Consider the following 25005-nt stretch of genomic DNA (forward strand, 5'->3'; position numbering starts at 1 on the left):
GCTGGATGGCATCACTGACTTCATGGACATGGGTTTGGGTGAACTCCAGGAGTTGGTGATGGACAGGGAGGCCTGGTGTTCTGCGATTCATGGGGTCGTGAAGAGTCAGACATGACTGAGTTGACTGAACTGAACTGAACTGAAGTGGACATCTGAATACAGTAACAAACTCAGCTCCACTTACTCTATGCTCATTCTTGAAATCAGGTCAAAAGTTGTAAACCCCGCTGCCATGAAGTTATTCTTATATTGCCCCATCTTTATAGAATCCAGCCAGTCACCGACTGTCACGAACAAAGGATATTCGGGAACTTCACCAGGGGAGTCTGGCATTCTATAAGGAAAAAAACAAACAAGCATGGAGACCATTTAAAAACCAGATAAAGCAAAAAATACCCAACTTTATTTTTAATTTTTACAATATTCTCACATCAAATGTTTCAACCTCCATAGAACTAGATTTGAAAATGTTCCATCATATTCAAATCAGCCACTTTTATCTGATCAGTTTCGCTTGTCAGTTTCTTTTGTCTTTTCCTACTTTTGCCACTACTAGGTTTTATTCTTGAGGTGTCTTTAGAAAACCTGTATCTTGCTAAAATCGCTTTATTTTTCTCTTGCATGAAATTGTGCTTTCATATTTCAAGAGAAGCCCCCCAAAAGCTAACTAGCCACAGGCTATTCACTTATACACTTTCTGACCTTCCATTGATTTCATGCCCTATTGCCTTTTCACATTTACTATGAGAGCCCCTTCTCTTTTTAATGGTGAATTTATAGGTTAAGGCCTCATTTATTCTCAAACATTCAACAAGAATTTATTATTTATGAAAAAAGTAATTTCTGTTGTCACAGAGCTCAATTTCATGAATAAGATCTACATATATCCAAGCATAGGGCAATACAGCCAAAAGCACAGACATTAATAAAACACAAAACTAAAGAAAATCAATGAAATTTGGGGTTAGCAAGAAAAAAGAATCTGCCACTGATGGGTCTTATAGTAAATGATATGGCAATCTGTGGGGCTTCCCAGGTGGCACTAGTGGTAAAGAACCCGTCTGCCAATGCAGGAGACTTAAGAGACTAAGGTTCAATCTCTGGGTTGGGAAGATCCCTTGCAGAAGGGCATGGCAACCCACTTCAGTATTCTTGCCTGGAGAATCCCATGGACAGAGGAACCTGGTGGGCTACAGTCCATAGGGTCCAAAGAGTCGGACATGACTGAAGCAACTTAGTTCACATGCGTGGAAATCTGTATTCCTGTTCCTAAGATCTGATTCAAAGGGTATTTCAGTTGGGGATATTTTTGAAATTTTAATATAAAAGTACTATAAAAGTATTATTTTGAAAAGGCTAGTGAATGTGTGTATATATAGATACATATGTCTATATACACAAAAGTAGTTTTATATAAAGTCAGATAGAATAAAAGCAGAAATAACCTTAGAAATTATAGTAAAAATAACACAGAATTGTATATTTAAGACATTCTAATAATAAACTATATTGTTCACCTTACTGAAATACCTGAAAAATAATATTAAAAACATTTTGTATGGTGTTAAAAATAACTGATATGAATGATTTTATAATAATAACAATAAATGTGCTTTATCATCCCTTTAGGATAATAAGTATATTATTTTGAAAATTATTAGGTCTAGAGTTTATATCAAATGATAAAGCAGTAACATTATTTTATGTTTGGTGTTTGAGTCAATCAGTATTTTCTAAGTAATAAAAAATTTCCCACCACAAGTAAATTACTGAATTATTTTTATATTGAATATTGAAGGATAATCCAACTCTCATTTACTCCTCTTTTAATTTTTTATAAAGTTTAAAGGATAACAGAATCCACAGAGACTTAACTAGAGCCATTTTTTAATATTTATATTGTGAATATTTTATCATAATAGTTTTCAAATGTTATTCATATTTGAACTATTTCATCTTAAAATACAAACCAATAACACAGGAGCACATATGATTAAACCATATGGATAAGAATTCCTCCACTAAAGCAAAATGGCATATGCAAGTTATATAAGCCTAAAATTGATTTGTGCTGAGGTTTGATAGAAAACAATAAAATTCTGTTAAGTAATTATCCTTCAATTAAACAATAAATTAATTTTAAAAAACTATATGAGAGTTGGAATTAAATTCTAAGGTCAATATATAAGGGGAAAATGGAAACTCTTGAACAACCAAAATTACCCTTAAAATCCTTCAAATTACCCTTAAATCACCAGAACCTGGATCTTTAAGGAGCACAAAAGCCAGAGATGTAATACATTGTCAAACAACTTGTACACTGTATGACTCCTGAAGACCCTGAAAGTTGCCCTTTGGAATTATTTAGGACAAAGTTCCTACTAAAGACCTAAAATTCACTTCTGATCTTTCTTTGATTTTATATTGACTTCTATTTTTCTGAACTGGATTCTAGCTGAAGGTGGGCATGGTGTGAAGAAGGATGACAGGGAATTTCAGGGATTATTGCTCTGTCTACATAACTAAAATCTGCATAAACTAAATGCACTTGTGCTTGTGATTGTACAGTGTTATAGTCCATATGGAGTCTGGTGACACTTCATAGTGACTCCTTTTTACCAGTACTTGATTCTGTTACCATATTTCCTATTTTGAAGGCTGTTAAGTCACATTTTATGTTCCTGTACTAAAAATGGCAATGCTATTTGATTATGGACTGTTACATTCTAATTAATATCAGAATGACTCAAGACAAAGTATAGTTATGTTCAAAAGTTGAAAGATATCATGGCATCCACCAAGAGGCACTTTAACTGTCGCCATATTTCTTAGTTTCCTAGAGGTGTGTATATTAATAATTATCAAATAAAAGTTTACATATAAATAAGAATAAAGTTATCCATGGCAAATAGAGTTAAACAGGGTTTTAAATTGTGGCATTTCTTTGTTTTTAGTATCCTAATGTACAGTATGGATCCAGAAGAGGATTCAGAATATTTTCCTAAATTTTCTAATCAGTTTCCTATGGAACATATCTCAGAGAATAGTGCTGTAGTCAGTTCACTGACCAAGTTTAATATCAAAATGACTAGGGTACACCTATTGCTAATTGTCATAAATAAAAACACATACATTAGAAAGCTGAATGTTCCATTTTATTTTTTTATTTTTTGAATGTTCTATTTTAAAACACTGTAGCTCTCATGTCTTTTAATTACTCATCTGAGAAATCTGTTGAAACTGAACAAAATTAAAAGCATGTGTTTAGGTGTTTCCATTCGTACTCCTATATACCATTCTTGATGCACAGACATAGTCAGATGGTTTCCACTTCTCTCTCCTGGAGAACTCGAGTTTTCACAATTCATATAATTGGTGAGTGGAAATATTATTTGCTAATTTTATGTCCTTAAGTGAAGTCACTCAGTCGGGTCCGACTCTGCGACCCGTGGACTGTAGCCCACCAAGCTCCTCTGTCCATGGGATTCTCCAGGCAAGAATACTGGAGTGGGTTGCCATTTCCTTCTCCAGGGGATCTTCCCGACCCAGGGATCGAACCCAGGTCTCCCACATTGCAGGCAGACACTTTAACCTCTGCACCACCAGAATATAGAAAGGTCACAGAAGGACATTCTGTACACTAAATGACTTAAATGGCCAATTTGTCTGTTGAAAAGCAGCCACTGTTTGCTCTTAGACTGTTTCAATACTGTAATTCCTGTTCCCTCCACACATCTTTAGTAACGTAGTTACTCTTTGGCCTTTATATAACTGCATTGGCAGTTGATTTAGTAAGGTCAAGGTCCCCGCATTGTTCACAGCCACTGTGCAATAACTTTTCTTTCACCTCATCTTATAATGACGTTGAAAAAATGCTGTTATTTTCTGGCTTTGAGGGCTGGGTACCATCACCCTCACATGAATTCTCTGGAATATTACCTAATAAACAATAAATGCCCTTTCTTATCAACCATGTACAAGGATAAATTCAGTCTGCTATTTGCTGAGCATGTAGAAATTTCTGCTATTTGGTGATTAGTGGGAACTGTCCACCTGAGAAATGTCTTTACAGCAAAACCTGCGGCTACATAAAAAAAAGTACATATTGTAGAACAGAAGGTCAAAGATCTACTACTTTCTTCATAAAAATGAGGAGGGAGCAGAATTAGAGGAAATTCTACCAGGTATAAATTATGGTCAATATAGATCAGAGAAAGGGCTGGAGTATAGCTAGAAGACGTAATGGTATAGTTTAAGGTACAATAAACATATTCTCGGTACATCTAAATATGTAAAAATTAATAGCACTGATAGAGCTGAAAAGTTTTTACTCTAACAAGCCCTTTGAGTTGTAATAGTACTGGTATTTTAATTTAGAAAGTTCTTAGGTTATCAATAGGTACCAAACTACCATTAAAAAGCAGAGAGTTTTTTCTCCTCAGACCTTTTTCATATTTTATATTCATCATGTAAATATAAAAGTAATAAATCTATCCAAAATGGTTCAAGGAAAGTTATACTTTGAGAAACATTATTCCAAGGCAGGATCTTATTTTAATATGAAACTACCACATTCTTAAAGGCTTTTCTCCCTTTACCACTCTAACAAAACCTCTTCCTTCCTAGTTTTTACCTTTATATATTGTTAGCAGAGGTCTACAGATAGTGTCCATTCTATTTGTATTGCTGTATTTCATATGTTGATGAATATTTTCATTTCAATGGTCTTCATAGCTCATTTTCAAGTGAGTATATAATATTCTATGTTTCAACAGTTAATAATTTGTTAATTCCCTGAGTTAGACTCTTAAATTGCTATCAATCTTATTAAATTTATTACAGATGATTATGTAATTATACAGCATGTATTTTTATGCTTCAGTTGAATTATCTCCTTGGGAAAAACCCCATAAGACAGAAGAATTTTAAGAGTCAGTTAAAACTCCCTGAGGGCAGGAATCATATCTCATATCTCTTTCTATTTTCTGTAGGCCTTAACATAATGCTGAAAGGAATTCAAAAATAAGTGATGATTAAGATTTGAATATCCTCTGAAGAAAAGTTCGGTCCATGACCTAATGTGATGTATGAAGAATCTATTTTCATTTAACTCATTAAATGGAAAAGTAAGAATCTATTGCTAAAATGGTCACCCTATTAATGAATATGCTGTTTATTTAGATTACTCCTTGTATCGCAAAAATGTTTGTTTATGTCTGTCTTTATAGGTTTCAACCCTGAATATTCACTGGAAAGACTGATGCTGAAGCTGAAGCTCCAGAACATTGGCCTCTTGATGTAAAGAGCCGACTCCTTGGAAAAGTTTCTTACGCTGGGAAAGATTGAAGGCAGGAGGAGAAGGGGATGACAGAGGATGAGATGGTTGGATGGCATCACTGAATCAATGGACATGGGTTTGAGAAAACTCTGGAAGACAGTGAAAGACAGGGAAGCCTGGCGTGCTGCATTCCATGGGGTTGCAAAGAGTCAGACACAACTTATCAACTAAACAACAACAGATTTCAATGGAGTGAAGGATAGGAAATTAAAGGTGAGTGAAACAACAAAGGGTTAGGGGACCTAGCATCACAACAACATTTACTTTATTCAGTATCACTATTTTTACATGAGTTTCTCATCTAATGACCAAGGGACTACACTTCACATTATTTAGTGAATCCATAAAACAATCTGGCTTCCCTCATACTCAGTTGGTAAAGAATCTGCCTGCAATGCAGGAGACTCGGATTAGATTCCAGGGTTGGGAAGGTCCCCTGGAGAAGGAAATGGCAATGACTCCAGTATTCTTGCCTGGAGAATGTTATAGACAGAGGCAGGGTACTGTCCATGCGGTCTCAAGAGTCAGACACAACTTAGCGACTAAACTACCACCACATAAAACAATCTACTACACACACTACCTACCTATCTTTTGAAGGAAGAATTTATCTAATTAGATAAAAAAGGAAAACACTGCCCTCCCTATAATTAGGCCTGTCAACTTGAAAACAAGTTCAATTAATGAAAACTTTTGATATTCTTTAAAAATTTTAGAGTGTGATTTTGCACAAGATGTTATAGAAATCCAAAGTGCATAGTACCATGCCATAAATCTTGTGACTATTGCATGCTTGTGGGCAATATCTCTTTGTTCCAAATAATCTGACTCTCCACAGTGCTAAATTGGGAGCATGATTTTTTGTCAGCCTTTGATTTTCAGTAAGTCATCAGGTTTTTTTTTTTACATTATTTAATTCTCATAATAAGGCTGATAACTGGTAAAAAGTATGAAGGAATGAAATTCAAAGCAAATTTGAAAATTATGTTGTTGTTCAGTTTAAAATTAGAGATATGTTTGAATATTAGGAAGGACAGATACAGAGTAGAAATAATATTGTTTAAATATTTCCCATATTCTGAGTAGAGTTCTCAGCATATGGTCACTACACTCTGAGTAACATCACTGGACCTCAAGCAAAGTCTATTTTTTATGTGTAAATAATTCCCCGATGGCTCAGTGGGTAAAGAATTGGTGTGCAATGCAGGAGACACAGGAGACTCAGGTTCGATTCCTGGGTTGGGAAGATCCTTTGGCGAAGGAAATGGCCACCCACTCCAGTATTCTCGCCTGGAAAATCCCGTGGATAGAGGAGCCTGGCAGGCTACAGTCCATGGGGTCACAAAGAGTTAGACTTGACTGAACAACTAAGTACACACAGAGGGACAGAAATAGATTTCATTTCATATGTCAACAACAATTCATTGCCAGTAGTAATCAAAATGTGGTCTTCAAAAGGATACAGAGGCAGCATCTGGGCTCTGTGAGAAAGTAATGTTTGCCATAACAAGGAAAAGAAGCAGAGCAGATATTTGCCAACACTGGAAAAATTCAATCTACAGAAATGCCTGAGGATGTAATTCTGGAACTATGTTGCTGCTACATTTTCTTCATTTCGGTATTTTGTGGTAGTTACTATTTTCTCTTTTCAAGTAATGTTCTTCAAGTGGCTGAGCACTGCAAGAGGATGTTGAAGGAATATATAGACAATATGCTTCCTTCTTATCCATGAATGAGGGCATATTTATGTTCTATATCCTTGTACTTTCTTAGCAGAACATAAAATAACAGGTTGTGTACTGCTACAAATTCTTTTGGAACTTTTATGCACTTCATATATGAAGTCTGAGAAGTCCAGATAAAATTTATCTGGAGATGCAAAAATGTATCTTGTTTTCCAATAATCATATTTCTGAAACTGAAGTATTGGAAAAGATCTTATAATTTTGGATGACTGTATACTCTGTAGTGGAAAGAACAGGCTTTGCAGTTGGTAGCTCTCACTCAAATTCCTGACTCGATAATTACCTGCTGTGTGTTGTTGTTCAGTCACTCAGTTGTGTTTGACTCTTTGCAACTCCATGGACTGCAGCATGCCAGGCTTTCCTGTCTATCACCAACTCCCAGAGCTTGCTCAAACTCATCTCCAATGGGTCCATGATGCCATCCAACCATCTCATTCTCTGTCATCCCCTTCTCTCCTGCCTTCAATTGTTCCCGGCATCAGGGTCTTTTCCAATGAGTCAGCTCTTTGCATCAGGTGGCCAAAGTACTGGAGTTTCAGCTTCAGCATCAGTCCTTCCAATGAATATTCAGGGTTGATTTCCTTTAGGATGGACTGGTTTAATCTCCTAGTAGTCCAAGAGACTCTCAAGAGCCTTCTCCAATATCACAGTTCAAAAGCATCAGTTCTTTGGCACTCAGCCTTCTTTATAGTCCAACTCCTGCATCCATTCACAACTACTGGAAAAACCATAGCTTTGACTATATGGATCTTTGTTGGCAAAGTAATGTCTTTGCTCTGCTTTTTAATACTCTGTCTAGGTTTGTTATAGCTTTTCTTTCAAGGAGCAAGTGTCTTTTAAATTCATGCCTGCAGTCACCATGTGCAGTGATTTTGGAGCCTAAGAAAATAAAGTCTGTCACTGTTTTCATTGTTTCCCCAGCTATTTGTCATGACCTTATTTTTTGAATGTTGAGTTTTAAGGCAGCTTTTTCACTCTCCTCTTTCACCTTCATCATAAGGCTCTTAGTTCCTCTTCTCTTTCTGCCATAAGGGTAGTGTCATCTGCATATCTGAGGTTATTGATATTTCTCCTGGCAAGCTTGATTCCAGCTTGTGCTTCATCCAGCCCAGCATTTTGCGTGATGTACTCTGCATATAGGTTAATCAGGGTGACAATATACAGCCTTGACATACTCCTTTCCTGATTTGGAACCCGTCTGTTGTTCCATGTCCGGTTCTAACTGTTGTTTCTTGACCTGCATACAGGTTTCTCATGAGGCAGGTTAGATGGTCTGGTATTCCCATCTCTTTAAGAATTTTCCACAGTTTGTTTTAATCCACACAGTCAAAAGCTTTAGTGTAGTCAATGAAGCACTGACTTCTCATTTCAATTCCAGAAATGAGAATTTCTGGAATTCTCTTGCTTTTACTATGGTCCAACAGATGTTGGTAATTTGATCTCTGGTTCCTCTGCCTTTTCTAAATCCAGCTTGAAGATCTGGAAATTCTCAGTTCACGAACTCTTGAAGCCTAGCTTGTAGAATTTTGAGCACTACTTTGCTAACGTGTGAAATGAATGCAATTGTGCAGTGGTTTGAACATTTTTTGGCCTTGCTTTTCTTTGGGACTGGAATGAAAACTGACCTTTTCCTATGGCCACTGCTGAGTTTTCCAAATTTGCTATGTACCCTTGGGAAACTTAGTCTCTTTTGAGTCTCTGATTTCTCACATGAAGGATGGGGATAATAACAGGATTAAATGACATGACAGATAAACATGCCTAGTACAATGACTGGCTCATAGTAGGTTCTCAACAAGCAGCAGTAATAATTACTGCTGATAATGATGATAGTAATTTATATCAGTATTAGTATTGATATTAACATCAGTATTATTATCATATTATGGCAACAGTTCATGTGAGTTGAATTTAGATTTTCTAATGGGTAGAAGTTTCACACTTCCTCATCAATATTTAATAGTCTGTCTTTCACCCACAAAGCTTTGCTTATCACTCAGTTGCATTGGTTTTGGCCAGCCTGTGATTTCTCTGTCATGAGAAACAACATTAAAAGTACTAGTTATAAAAGTTAAACAGGATAAGTTGTCCATTACTTGGTTTATAAACAATTTAACAAGTGGGAATTATGGACAGCCTAGGCAGCACTTAGCAAGATGTTTTAAGAAATGAGTGGAAGCATTTATATCAAATTGTTGAAAGTTATTGCCCTCAGAAGACAGCATTATAGGTGTTTTATTAATCGGATGGAGGGAGGTAGTACCATTTAGCCTTATAATGTTTACTTGAAGTTCTCTAAAGCAGATGATATTGATTTGAGCTTTTCCCTACATTCATGGTTCATACATCACTGGAAATCAAGTGCTTGAAAGTTCAACAGTTGACTTATATGTACTGAGGCAAGTGGTGGTTCCAGTTCCTAAGAACTTAAATATTATAAAATCCTTAACTATGGCCCAGCGGGTAATGGGAATATTCCTTTCTACCTTGGCTTGGGTGGAATATGATTTCTGTCATGGACTGGTCCATCTGGTCAAATGCTGCCTTTTTCTGAATGCTACCTTATAGCTGATGCTTTCAAGGAGCCCATAATCTGTAAAATTATCAGTCACACTCTGGTGATCTGGAGCAGGGTCTGGAAGAAAGTGCTATTTTCCTATTGCACTGCAGCATTGTCCAAAATGGCACTGGCCAGCTGACTTCCACCTAGTGCATTCAGTAGGTTCTGGTGTCTAGAGGAAACAGGGCTAGGGCTTGAAGAGGTTAGAGAGTGAGTGTGTAGGACAATGTGGGTGGTGTGAGTGACAGACTCTTTGTACTATTAAACTGTTGGGCCCCAGATGCAATTCTGGATCCCATGGTAATATGCTTGCTTGGGGTTGAGAGTAACTCTAAGATTGATCCTGAGGGTCAGGGGAAAGGAAATAGGGGTGTTTCAAGGGGCATGGCCAGGCACTGCTCCTATTGCCATTCTCTATGGAGGCTTGGCCTCAAGCTGGGTCTTTCTCCCAGGGGCTGGGAATCATGTGAAAGCTACAGATACTTTGAAAAGAAGTTATAAGATGTCATTGTACTATGAATGAAAGTGAAGGTATCTTGAAATTCATTCATGAGAGGATGACTACTAATATTACTAAGGAATTTTCTCAAATTATTTTTTTACAATCAATTGGATTTAAGTCTATACTTATAATATCACTGCTGCTGCTGCTAAGTCACTTCAGTCGTGTCCGACTCTGTGTGACCCCAGAGACGGCAGCCAACCAGGCTCTCCCATCCCTGGGATTCTCTAGGCAAGAACACTGGAGTGGGTTGCCATTTCCTTCTCCAATTCACAAAAGTGAAAAGTGAAAGTGAAGTTGCTCAGTTGTGTCCGACTCCTAATGACCCCATGGACTGCAGCCTCACCTATATATCCATATAGTTTCTTGAGTAGGAGAGAAAGCAAGAAGACTGGGGATTTCATAGAGCTCTGCATACTCCCATGGGGGTGTGTCAGGCACAAGAAAGTCAGCATTATTTGGAGTAGCTGTTTCAAATAATAAAAGCCTTCACTGACCAGTGATTTTTTCTATTGGGTATTCTGTCTTTTGAAAGAAAAATTAATATTTATGAGATTTCCAGTATCACTCATATAAAATTATTAAACTGTGGGTTTCAGCCTTCCTCCTCCCTTTTCATCACCTTAATGTTTTCCCCTATTACTACACTGTCAAGAGAACAGATAAAAGCTTCTTAGGTGAATTGTTGAGAAAAAAAGCAATTAGAGTGGAATAAAAACCATGGGGACCTAGTGGGTGAGAGAGTTATGTCAGTGCAGGAATGTGAGAGACACTTGGAAGGAGGGGGATTGTAGAGAAAGAGATACAGGAGAGTTTAGTAGGAGCTGTTGTGGATTATACTCTTAGACGCTTTCACCTGTTTGAGAGGTACATGGGAGGACAGACTGCAATTCTATGCTCCATCACATCCCCTTAGTCCAACATCACTCGGCGAAGGGAGACTAGGCTTTGGAATTTTTGGGGTGGAGGGGCAGTGTCACGGCTTTGTAAGCATAAAACAAACCAGGCATCCTGTTGCTAATACTGCCGTCCTTCAACCTGCCACATCTCTTTTCCCCAAGCAGCCTCAGTGCTCTAGGATCAGGGTGGGTGCATGGCACTGGGAGTGAGGGGATAGAAACTGGTAACTCACTCAGGCTGCTTTGAAAACAAGAATGCTGATAAAGGTTCAGGCATGATACCCATATAACTCTGGTTCCTTTTGTTTTCCAACAAAAGTATACTGAGAGCAAAGTCTGTAGCATATATATGTTTGTCAGAAACAAGGAGAGCAAATCAGTCAGAAAGACTTCCAATTGGATCCCCAAAGATTAGAGTTTAGAACTCAATTAAAACTGCTAACTTTCTATAAAGCCCAACTCCTGGCCTGTCTGTGATGTGCCATCACGGACCCTGCCTTTCTCTGGCCTTACTGAACATATCCCGTTAAACCACAATGCCTAGCCCTCAGATACAAGCTCTCATACGGACTTTACCTCTGGATCATTTGTACTTTTTGGTATCTTCTCATCTTAGAATCTTTATTATTATTTTCCAAATATTATGAACATTTATTATCTTGGAAAAGCAGGGAAGAATTCTTTTTTTCATCTGCTTTTCTTCAAAAAGAAGTCTCTTACCTGCCTGCTTCTACAGTCATAGAACAGTCAGAGAGTTCCGCTGGTGGGCACTGGCTGTGGAGTCCATTCACCCTGTACAGCAAGATGCCCAGATTAAATCATTTCAGACTGAATCTACATCCTAGTAGCACTTTCTCCCCAACATTAAGGCATACTTGTCTCTTCAATATAACATATAAAAACAAAGCCCATGAAACACTTTCTCCAACTACTTCTCTTTCTCTTCAGAGACAGATTTTTTGAGAAACCAGTACTGGACGTGGTACTTTGTATTGCTCTTCTCTCTGACCTCACGTTCATCCCTCCCCCATCGTGTCTGTCTTACACAACGTTACTGAAAATGCACTTGCAAAGGCCACCCATGAATTCCTAAGTGCATAGTTGTTAAATCCAATGGACATACTTCATTTTTATCTTACTGGTGCTTTGTGGAGCCTGGGACATTAAACTCCTTGGAACTGTTTCCCTTTCTGGCTTCTACAATAGTGATAGTGCTCCTTCCTACTTTCCTCATTAGCTGTCTGATTGTTTTTTCTGTCTCCTTTGACTACTTTTCTCCAGGTCAGTTCTTAACACTTGGTGTTCCAGAGGGTGACATTCTTCCTGTTTCTTTGCCCTGACCTTTCCTAGTTTGGCTTGCTGCAAACATTTGACAGTCCCTGCTTCCAGTCTTGTTCCTTGTTTTATACTTTCAGTTTAAATCAGCCCTGGAGTGATGTTTCAGAAATGCAAATGTGATCAGGCTGTTCTCTTGCTTAAAACCCTTCAAGGGCTGCCCATTGCTTTTATGATAAAATCCAAAGTGGCACCCCCACCCTACCCTCACCATTCCAGCTTCCTGTGCTGGGCTGCTTGAGGGAAGACGGCTAGAGTAATAGTTTAATCTCTAGCTATTTCATGCTTGGCTTCACTTTACTGAGGCTGCCAATTAATGATTTAGAGGTGAACTCTTCTGTGCTCTGCTGTGAACTGAGGCTTGTTTTGAGGAGTCCTTGAAGAGCCTTTGGCCTTATTGTCACTCAAACTGGCATTGACTTGAACTTCTGACCTAAAGCTGAACATCTACATAGCCTATTGGCCATCTCCTGAGTCAGGAAAGTAAGCTTTGAACGTGCTTTGGTTATGTTTAAGTCCAGTTTGGTCTAAATTCAGAAATGTATTTTCAACTTGATAGTATTTTAAATGTAGTATGTTCAGACATAGATGGTAGTTTTTTTTTTTTTTCCTTCTAGTCGCCCTCTTATAATTGCTTTTCAGAGAGAAGTGAGTAGATCTTCTCAACTCTACTGACTTTTATAAAATGGGAGATGAACTCCTTCATTTTCTTGTCTTGTCATCTGTCTTTTTCTGGTTTTAGCAATGGAAAGTAACAACAGCTGGATGTGATCATATCAGCAGGAAACATCCTTGCTCCTGACTGATTCACAAATTGCCCCTGTCTTGCTTGCCATTTCAAACAGAGGGACAGAATACTGAATGGACAAGAAAATTAAAGAGGTTGCACACACACACACACACACACACACACACACACACTCTACTTATAAGGAAAAATCAGTAAATCAAGAAAGGAATTATAAATACTATAGACCCACACAAGAAAAAACATTTAAAAAGGGATTCATAAAGATTCGATATGGAGAAACAGAAAGGGGGAACCTGCTTTCTTGTGGAAAAAAATCATTTTAAAAAATGTTAATAAATTGCTTTACCAGCTGATAAATATGGCTTACATAAAATATCCTAAAAAGTAGACAAGCAAGACAGTTTTCAAGGCAAACTTTCTCCTCTTTACCTGTTAGTCTTGTCTGCAGCCTGAAAGAAATTATGATTGTCAAGGGGAAAAATCAACATTATGCCTCTTACACAAGGATGTCCTCTACCAGGGTGTGAAGGGCACTGGGATTGCGGATCAGTTTGTCAAGGAAGCTGACAATGTCAGTAAATTTTGGTCTGTGATTTCTCTCCTTCTGCCAGCAGCGGAGCATCAGCTGGTGTAGAGATGCTGGACAGCCCATGGGAGCTGGTAGTCTGTAACCTTCTTCAATGGACAGGATGACCTAAATGCAAACATACACAGTTAGCCTCTTACTTCTGGGGACCAACAATACATACGCTAAGTTATAATTCCTTTTATACAGGAAGTGGAGACCAAAACATTGGTAAGCATGAAAACTATTTGTGAGTGCATGTAGTCTAGACAAGGATAAATATAAAAATTGTGATCAAGAATTACAAGTATTTTCATAGCATCTGCTGACTCCTCTTGAGAGGAAAAATATGTTTTTTAAACTTGTGGTATAGAGATGAGAGGTTAAATTTCATCACAATTTCCAGAAATAGTTTTTGTGTGATTTAGCTGGAATGTCTCAAAACCCATTCAGGACATCAGAAAGTCAGCCTAATATGGATGCATTTAGTAAAAACCATATGTGACAAATGTTTTAAGTAAAATTGTACTTCTGCTGAATTCCTGAGTCACTTTTTATTCTTTTATAATAATGTCAGTGCATATTCTTTTTGCAGCCATCCTTCCTTCTTTCTTCTTTATTTGCCATTTAATTCCTCTTCACTTACTTCTGACTTTCCCCTAGTCTCACACTGACATGATTACGAAGTCCTTCCAGAATTTCTAAGGTAATTTAATCTTTGAAATGCTATCAGTGTTCAGTTTAAGACCACAGAGCAACAGGACATTTAGCCTGAGTATCCTCTGGCCTAGCACTCTCTAACAGAACATTCCATGATGACAGAAATACTCCCTCTGTTCAGCAAGTGGTCATGTGGCTATTGAGTGCTTGAAATGTGGCTAGTAAGACTGAGGAGCTGAATTTTACTTCCAGTTAATTTTAACTAACGGACCTTACATTTTAAATAGCCACAGGGGCAAGTGGTTACTATATAGGACAATACGGCTCTAGGGAAAGGAATCTCTGTAAGAAGCCAAAGTTGAGAGTAACAACAAGATGAGAGTAATTTTATTTTATTTTATATTTTTTGGTACTTAAGAAATCACATGCAGTAAAACTGACCTGGAATTTATGTAGTTTATTTTTAAATGAAGAGTTCAAAAGTATTCATGGAACTATTCTTACATTATCTCTGGGGGAAAGACAAAAGAAAGGGTTTATTTTTTGTATTTTTCATGTGGGAAAATTGAGGGACAGACTGATATTTAAAGAGAAGCAATCTCACCTCTTCCCCATGCCAACAACAAAAATACAAAAATGCAAATGTAAATATTGTTATCAGTGCTGTCTTTATTGTAGCACCCTCTATGTATTTTCATTTTCTATAATTTAAAAAAAAACCCTCATTTTCTTTTTTATGTGACACCATTTGACATGACTCTAAGATATCAATAATTTATGCTATAAGTAGTCTGTAAAAAGAAGCAATAATAGGCTGCAGGAGCCTCCTCTTAATTGTTATGCTTAGCTTTTTAGTAATAGGGAATTTTTCATAATCCCATCAGTGTCTTTGTGACCACAACACTTTAACCTATCAGAATACTAGCTTTTTTTCTGTTCATTTTATATCTATTATTAAATATGATGCTTTTTCTTATCTGTTTTCTGACTATTTTTGCTACTGACTAGGCCTGAATTTTAACACATTGTGCAACACATTTTAGTAAAATAGGATATGTATAAAAATGCTTGTAATGCATCAAAACTACTGTGGATAGCTTTAAAAAGTAACTAAGAAAAATAGGATAGAATTCCATTATATAAAGACTTTAAAATCCCACCCCAAGAGACTGCTCTAGGTAATTTCAGAGTTACCTAATTATAAGTGCATAGAATAGGTGACAAGTGAAGTTATAGTCTGAGAAAAAAATTAGCTGCCTTTATTAAGCATCATGTGCTAAATGCTTTGCATATTTTTTCATTTACTGCTTAAAATAACTCAATATGGTAGTTATTATTATTCCTATTTTTAAATGAGGAAATTTAGACTCAGGTAAGTTAGGAAACTTGCCTAAATTCACACAGCATAGGCAGCAGAGCTGAAATCTGAACTTAGTTCCTTACAGCTTCCAAACTTGTCCTCTGGCTAGTCCCCAGGAATGCTTTTCAGTTCTCATGAAAATATCTTCCTTTCCTGTTTTATATCAATTTTAGGAGTGATAATTACCATTTTATCTTTTGTTGTATGTCTGCTAACTGGACTTCAAATCCAATCTTAAGTTTTATAATAAGGATAAATCAAAAACATATTTACTTCATAGTTTGCAAAATGTAATCTCTGGCTGAACAGAGTAGTTTCTGAATGCTTCTGAATCCTGTACACATTTCTATTATTGCTTCTATTACACTGTATTATAATTTTCACCTGCTTCCTCTCAGGTGAAATATACTTGAAAGCAGGAATTTCATCTCTATATTTTTGTATATTTATCCCTAATTATGGTACCTGATGCATTAATTAATGTTATTTACCAAAACAAAAGCTATTAGAGGAAATTTTGGGGTTTATCTTGATATAGGAGCAGACTTAGAAAATCTGGAGTTTCAACTACCCAAGCGAGATTCAAAGCAGAAGCAAGTCAGCATCTGAAGTGCCTCAGAAAGAAATATTCGTAAAAAAATTGGGACATCAAGCATTATTGTTCAAAATGATCTCCTGATTTCTCTCTGGTTTGGCTGGACAATGAGCCAAGTGAGACTGGGCCATGTTCTTCTCTAGGAAAAAGGCACTGGACCCGAAGTCAGATTCCTGTAAAGACTGGTGGCTTTTTCCTCCTGTCCAGAAGGTTTACTGTTTCCCATGATCCAAACATCCTTAGCTGTTGGAGAGCTGACTTTTCCAGACAACTCCTGTAGACAGCTGACACCCAAATCCAGATTGCCTGGTGCCAAGCAAGCTGTCTATTCTCTTTTGACAAAGTTGCTCTCATGAGTATCCTGTAGGAAGAGACAGTGACAAGAAAGTGGGGTCCTTCACCTGGAACCTTTATCCACAGAGTGTTCAGCAAGTGTCTAGTCCCACCATGCCTTTCCGTGGGGATACTGGGAGACTTGGGGACTCATGACATTTCTCCTTGCTGACCTCTAGGTTTGAAGTTTGCCCTGTTCTTTAACTTGTGACTTTGTGAAATTTGTCCTGAGCCCTGGTTCATGACAGATGTCAATCACAAAGCTCCCACCTTAGAGGAAATGCTTAATAACGAGACGATAATAATTACTAACAATTATTGAGAGCTCTTGACTACTTCCAGGTGTCATTTCTAAATGATTTAAATGTGTCAGCTCTTTTAATCCGCACAATAATATTATGTGGTAGGTACTATTTTTATCCCCAGTTTACAGACAAGGAACGTAAACTTAGAGAAGTTCAACTGGCAAACACTACACATCTAAAAGTTTTGAATTAGAAGGGAGCTAGAGAAGAAACTTGAGCAATATGATTCAAAAAATGGTTAAAAGATACAACATATTTCTAATGGATTTTTAATTTATCCAAAGAGATAAATATTCATCACTTAAAATGTACTATTAAACATACCATGTATAAGGGATAGCATAGTGAGTAAGAAACATATCTGTCTTTAGGAAATGTATAATCTAATGAAGATGACCAAGGAATCTGCATATGGAACATGCCATGTAGAACAGGGAGTCGTGGAAATTTGTCAGAAGAGTACCTATCTGAGCCTTTGGGAGACTTCTCAGAGGAGGTGAACTGAATGTAGAAGGTAGCAGGGTCCATGAGATTAGATGGGTCTGAGAGAAGAGATGTGATCTAATTAGGGAATTGAAGTAGATTTCTGTAACTAGACCAGATTCTTCAAAGAGAAGAATGGTGAGATTTGAGGCTGGAAGGTTAAGTAAAAATTATGTTTCTTGTGATCATGAATGATTTTTCATGCTATAAACACAGACTTTATGCAAAAGGGGAAGGGTTTTGGCAAGTAGATGGCATTAGATTTGCCTTTTGGAAGCTCACTCTGGCTGCATTATGAAGAGTGGGAGGACAGGGAAGGCCAGGAAGGAGGCTTGCAGTGATCCAGGCAGGAAGTCAGGATAGCCTTACTTGAAGCAGAGGCCATAGGGTACAAGCAGTAGATTGACTTGTCAGGAATGTAGGACTGGGGTGAGATTAGATAGGGAAGTAGAGGGAGAAGAGAAGATTGATTTGCAGGGTTTTGGCTTGGTCAAGGAAACAAAGGAGGAGGAGTAATTTTGGGGCTGGAGTGACCATGAGTTAAATTTTCTATGAGCTTTCTGGTCTCTGATTCAAGTAAAATATGAAACTTTGAGAGCTTATTATATGTCAATTTCTGGGGTAGGTATTTTAACATAGCTTAACTTCTATGTGAGTGTGGTTATACATATTTTGTAGGTAAGAAAATTGAAGCTCTAACTGATGAACAGATTGTCTCAGATTCACATAGCTAGTAATTTCTTGAAGACTGGACCAATATTATCACCTTGGTAGCCTCTGAATCATGACAGCGGTAGAAAAAAAAATCTGTCCTGAGTCTCGTGCTGCGTTCCAGACTCATCCCCTAGAATTAACTCTTGAGCTTCTCGTAGACATTTACACACTCCATGCTTTCACTCTCACCCACCTGCTGATGACTTTCATTCTTGTAGCTCCAGTTCAGCTTTCTCTCAAGATTTCTACATCTATCGTCTCTGGGAGTTTTTTTTTTTTTTTTTTTTTTTTGCTGTTGTTCAAAACTTGTTCCTAAGTTTGGCATTTCTGTTCTCTGAAAAGGGTAGCATTCTTTTTCCAATGATTTAAGTCAGAGATCAGTGGGTCCTCTGGGCTTCTGTCTTTCCTGGTGCTCAAAACTAACTTAGATGTTGATTCCACCAATTTCATATATTTTAAATACAGCCCATTTTCAATCCTCTTCTCAAATGATTTATTTTTCATTTTGATCACTGCAACAGTCACTTAATTAGTCTTTCTGTCTCCCCTCTAACTCCTTCAATAACTTCTGCAGTGCACCCGAAGCAATCCTGCTGATGTGAAACTGTGATCACACTCCTTCCATATCTGGAATTCTGCAGCGGCTCACTATGACCCAGGTTCTCAGTCCTCACCTCTGGCACTGTCCTGCTTCTCCTCTGCTTTGGCCACAAAACACTTGCACTCTCTGAGCTGGGCAAGCCGAGTTCAAGAGCAGGAACTATTTCTTTTTTCCATGAGTTCCCGGCATCTAAAACAATGCCTTGTCAAATCAAAGAGTGAACTTCAATTGTCGTATATGTGATCTATGGCAGCTGTATATTAACCTTTATCTTCATAAACATGTCTTTTGTGGGAAGTTTTGTTTTATAGGCATTTCTGGTTCCCTACTTAAGGACTGACAGGCAGCCAGCAGCATATGGAGTGCTTTGTCTAAAAGACTAAATGAGATTTGTTTTAGGATATGAAGGGGTGATAATTACTAGAGAGAATTTTGTTAATAGCATGGTTTTATGATAGTTGTAGGCTGTCATCCTTTGCAGAAGACTTATGCAAGGTTATACCCTTATTTTAAAGTGTAAGAAGAAAATTAAAATAAAGTGAAAAAATATGAAAATGACTGCAGTGATAACTTCTGTGCAGAGGTAGAAGGAATTAGATTTTGTCAGAAGTTATTATCTAAAACCTGGCGGGTTATTCTAAATAGATCATACTGGTTCCTTGTCATTGACACTACAATTTTTAGCATCCTAGAATCAACAGTAGGCTCAGTTGGGGCACATAGCAGACTGTTCTGCTCTTGTTGAGTCTGATGAGTTTTCCAATTATGCTGAAGGTTTCTGAATCAAAGAAGACAATGTGAACCTTTTATTAAACTAGGCAAACAAGGAGCAGACAGTCAATAAGACGACACTGAGATATCCCTGAACAATGCTGTTGAACAAGAAATGTTTGGGCTGTGCCAGTAATCACATTTTTATGTTATAACACTGCTCAATATCTCCCAAAGAGAAGCACAGTGAATTTAGTTATTCATACTTCCTTTTAAAATAAACTGTCTGAAAATTTTAGCAAGGGCTGAAATGTACAATAGTAAATGGAATGTGAAATGATTCTATTTTTGTCTTCTCTCTAAATATTCATCATAACTTTGTGGAAAATCTGTAATTTCAAGTTGAAAGTGGATGGTGAAGCAGAGTCCCAGTATATCCCTACTTTTCATGATGATGATTATTTATAGATATGAAGACATTCAGATTTATAAAACAGTAAAACTGAAAGCCCTGGCAATGTAGTTTTCTGATATGCAGTGTAAAAGTTGTGTCTGCACAGGTAAAAGAAGGAAAGAAAAAAGAAAGGAAAGAAGTGGTTATAAGTAAATCACATTTAAAATCTCATACCTACTCTCTTAGTCAATATTTTTCAACATACAGAAATTATAATTCAGTGGAAAGCAATCAAAACTCAAATGAAAATCAGTGTACATTGAAAAAAACTAAGGGGGATAGAGTGGTGAACATTCCCCTTGATGGCTTATCAGGTAAAGAATCTGCCTGCAATGCAGGAGACACAGGAGATGTGGGTTTGATCCCTGGGTTGGGAAGATCCATTGGAGGAGGAAATGACAACCCACTCCAGTATTCTTGCCTGGAGAATCCCATGGACAGAGGAGCCTGGTGGGCTACAGTCAACAGAGTCGCAAAGAGTCAGACGCAACTGAGAAACTAAGCACCTAAGAGTGAAAGAATAAGATACAGACAGAAAACACTTTTTCTGAGGCTAATTTATAATTTGTAAATCACTAAGGCATGGAAACATAAGGTTTCCTTAATTGAAAGAGACACATCTACCCCAATGTTCATTGCAGCACTGTTTATAATAGCCAGGACATGGAAGCAACCTAGATGTCCAACAGCAGATGAATGGATAAGAAATCTGTGGTACATATACACAGTGGAGTATTACTCAGCCTTTAAAAAGAATACATTTGAATCAGTTCTAATGAGGTGGATGAAACTGGAGCCTATTATACAGAGTGAAGTAAGCCAGAAAGAAAAACACCAATACAGTATACTAACGCATATATATGGAATTTAGAAAGATGGTAATGATAACCCTGTATGCGAGACAGCAAAAGAGACACAGATGTATAGAAGTCTTTTGGACTCTGTGGGAGAGGGTGAGGGTGGGATGATTTGGGAGAATGGCATTGAAACATGTATACTATCATATATGAAGTAAATTGCCAGTCCAGGTTCGATGCATGATACTGGATGCTTGGGGCTGGTGCACTGAGATGACCCAGAGGGATGGTATGGGGAAGGAGGAGGGAGGGGGGTTCAGGATGGGGAACACATGTATACCTGTGGCAGATTCATGATGATGTATGGCAAAACCAATACAATATTGTAAAGTAATTAACCTCCAATTAAAATAAATAAATTAAAAAACAATTTAAAAAAAAAAACTCTATACTTCAGACAGTTCTCCAATCTTATTTTACAGAAGTCTCCATACAATGTCAAGGACTTATAAAAATGGAGAATGTTCATCTTCAGTAAGACACTAGTCAGACTGCTGAATGAGTGGAGAAAATGGGGGAACTGACTTTTCCCTTTCATGCATTGGAGAAGGAAATGGCAACCCACTCCAGTATTCTTGCCTGGAGAATCCCAGGGACAGGGGGAGCCTGGTGGGCTGCCGTCTATGGGGTCACACAGAGTCGGGCACGACTGAAGCAACTTAGCAGCAGCAGCAGCCCTCTTATAAGTTAAAAGATTGCTGATGATATGTTTTATGGTTTGGAAAATCTTTCGCCCTAACAGTTGAAAGTCATACTTCTTGCTGCTGCTGCTGCTAAGTCGGTTCAGTCGTGTTCAACTCTGTGCGACCCCATAGATGGCAGCCCACCAGGCTCCCCAGTCCCTGGGATTCTCCAGGCAAGAACAGTGGAGTGGGTTGCCATTTCCTTCTCCAATGCATGAAAGTGAAAAGTGAAAGTGAAGTCACTCAGTCACGTCCGACTCTTCGCGACCCCATGGACTGCAGCCCACCAGGCTCCTCCGTCCATGGGATTTTCCAGGCAAGAGTACTGGAGTGGGGTGCCATTGCTACTTCTTGAGACGGAGATAATTAAAACTTTCTATGCAACCATGCTTCAGTGGGTAAGTAGTGGAATGAGCATTAGTGAAGGAATCACATGAACTGCCCTGGAGTCTGAAATTTCACTAACAAGCTCTGTGCTTGGGCAATTCTCTGTCTCCTCATTAAGAGGGGGGAAAAAAAATACCTGGATTCAGTGCTTGTGACAGTGCCTTTCAGTTCAAAAAGCTGTATTTTTAGGGTCAGTGAAACTGAAGGCTTAATCTGCAGGATCTCTGGTAACATCTTGTGATCTCAAAGTTCTTTGACCACCAGATCTAGATTTGGCATCCCTTGAAAGGACTGTTTCCCACAGAGCTCCAAGTGCAGGGAGACAAAAACCCAGATGGGCCAAAGTATATCATAGTAAACTAAGATTAGGAAGATTTGGCGGACCAAGATATTCTTTACTAGGCGGGTTCCCACCAACAAAGTATATTTTTTGAAATATAAAAACAATGTGAAGACATATTCCAAATCGACATTTTTGAAATGAGAAGACAACATTCTTAAAACTCAGGCCCATATTTCCAAGTCCTCTCTGGGGAAAAAAAAAAACCCAAACAAACATTTCATCACTGATGCACCATTTCAATTTTAGAAAGATAACAGGCAACTTTAAGGGCCCATAAAAAATACCCAACCTGAACAGGGAAATGGCAGCCCAGTCCAGTACTCCTGCCTGGGAAATCCCATGGACAGAGGAGCCTGGAGGGCTACAGTTCATGGATTCGCAAAGATCTGGACATGACCAAACACACACGCATGCAAAAATACCTAAAATCTTTGGAAACATAGTTTATGAGTATACAGTAAAACAGTATTTTAAGATGCCCTCTTTATAAATATGCTTTAAAGAGAACAAACAATTATAAAAAATCATAAGAGCAATAGATTGTAAATTTCTTCCAAACAGAAATGGAAGGTATAGTTAATTTTTATGAAAATGTTTCTGGTATGTATATACTTTCAGCAAAAAAAGAGAATTCCCTTGAAAATAATACTGTGGTAGTAGCATACTGGTTATTGGTTTCCTCTACTTGGAACTTTATTATTCGAATTATTTGCAATGGTGATAGATTGAGTCTCACAATATCCCCTGTTACTCTTGTTTCTGTAACAGACATGCCTTATGCTAGTGTAATTAGTGTCTATTTAATTAAAATGTTGCTCCTGCCTATGTACCAATAGGAGGAATTATTTTAAAAAATGAGAAAAAGGTCATTTTGAAAATTGTTTTGGTAGAAACATATTCAAATAAGTACAAAAATTCCCTTTGTAATATGGAAGGTTGAAATAATGGGAATGGGCCTTAGCAATTTACTGTATCTTACACAGATCATTACACAAGGACCATTACATAATAAAGCAGAGTTTCAAAAATCTAATCAGAAACAAAAATTGGAAATGACTGGACTCTCTGAATCATAAAATCATACCGCATTTGAACGTAAGTGGATTCTATATATCCACCATTCTTGGCTAAAATACTGACCTATAATTGAGAAAGGTTATAGAATTATGAAGACAAACAAGAAATATGGTAAAAGGTAATTTTCTTCCTTCTCAACTTTTGAAAAGAGGAACCAATTCAGATAAGGTCAAAAGTTATTTCCAACCACATCATCTATTAAAAATCCTAAAGTTGAATTTTATTTTTTTTTTCTTCAGGAAAGCTTCAGAAAGCAATCTAAAGCAAAACTCACTATTATATAAAACCTTTTGAAAAGTAAGGAGAAGAAAAAATACAAAAACACTGAGGCAGCATTATGTTTCCTAGTAAACCTCAAATGAGATGTTCTCTGATAGCAGTTCTCTTTTTGGGAAATTGAACAGGCTTAGTAGCATATGCCTAAGTGATACCATACCCAGGAGGCATTTGGGCTTCAAACTGCTTCAAGGTGAATTTTTTCTTTCTTTTAAAAAAAAAAAAAAACATGCTAGGGAAAAACAAAACAGACAAAACCCAAGTCTCTAGTCTTGCATTCAGATCATTTGTTCGAGCAAAGTCGCCGCTCATTTATGTAGTGCAAGTTTTTCCCCGACATATTAGCTCTGTGGGGATTTGGTTATTTAATGTTGCCTGCTGTTCATGTTTTGCTTGCATTTTCTTCACTTAAGTACATTCCATAATATAAGTGTTGGAAGAACTGCAATACCCCTGGTGTCATCTTTGGAGCCAGCGTAGCTCCTAGCATTACAATGCACTCCTATTATGTAGTAAACAACAATTATTTTGAACTCGGATGAAAATAACATAAAACATTATACAGTGATACATTAAAAAAAGTTTAAAAATATTAGAAAACAGCAAGGAAATTTATGCCTTCAATGTGCCTGTGGCATGTTTCTGGTAATAGGCTAAATATGTGGACCATTAGAATTTTATTTTAAGCTACTGCCTTAAACATTTTTAAGAAATATAATACAGCACATTTTATAAATTTTTAACATCAAGACAAAAAGTCCTGCTGAAAAGATTTATACTTTCAAACAACAGTGAGTCAATCCACATTCTTGCTGATAGGAAATAATAGAAACACTTCTATTGTGACACAGAGGCATACATAATTAAAGATGCTTTGATCTCATTTCATAGAGCTTGTGTGGTATAGAGACTCCTTTGAAAATTAAGACCTCTACAGTATAGCTCAGGGGTAAAAGCACACACTTTGGGGGAAGCAGGGGTCTCCAACTTCAGTTCTATCATGGGTTGGGGCTTCCCTGGTTGCACTAGTGGTAAAAAATCCACCTGCCAATGCAAGAGACGTAAGAGAAGTAGGTTCGATCCCTGGGTCAGGAAAATCCCCTGGAGGAGGGCATGGCAACCTACTCTGGTATTTTTGCCTGGAGAATCTCATGGACAGAGGACACTGGCGGGCTACAATCCATAGGGTCACAAAGAGTCAGACACAACTGAAGTGACTTAACATACAACCTTGGGTAAGTTGCTAAAATTTTCTAGAAAGCCTTTTATCTATAAATGGGAATAAAAACAGTATCAATCTTAGAGAATTATTTTGAAGATTGAATGAGTCACTAATCTAAAATAACTGACTCATAATAAATTCAGAAATTACAAGCTATGATTATTACCACTAATTAATTAAATACCTTCTATGTATCAGGTGCTTTTTAGAATTGCTTGTGCTTAGTTGCTCAGTAGTGTCCGACTCTTT

General features: G+C 37.5%; 1 protein-coding gene across 1 annotated transcript in view; it reads right to left on the reverse strand.

The window, feature by feature from the left end:
• The window catches only part of LOC120853062 (ephrin type-A receptor 6), a 287861-nt gene that overhangs the window by 3093 nt on the left and 259763 nt on the right, over positions 1 to 25005 (reverse strand). The window contains exons 9-11 of the mRNA XM_040226667.1: positions 13631 to 13824; positions 11765 to 11836; positions 185 to 334 (exon numbers count right to left, since the gene is read on the reverse strand). Of these exons, the coding sequence (XP_040082601.1) occupies positions 185 to 334; positions 11765 to 11836; positions 13631 to 13824 (416 nt within the window). The remainder of the gene's footprint in view (positions 1 to 184; positions 335 to 11764; positions 11837 to 13630; positions 13825 to 25005) is intronic.

The sequence above is a fragment of the Oryx dammah genome, unplaced genomic scaffold (assembly GCF_014754425.2).
Source record: "Oryx dammah isolate SB20612 unplaced genomic scaffold, SCBI_Odam_1.1 HiC_scaffold_2, whole genome shotgun sequence".
Classification (NCBI taxonomy): Eukaryota; Metazoa; Chordata; class Mammalia; order Artiodactyla; family Bovidae; genus Oryx; species Oryx dammah.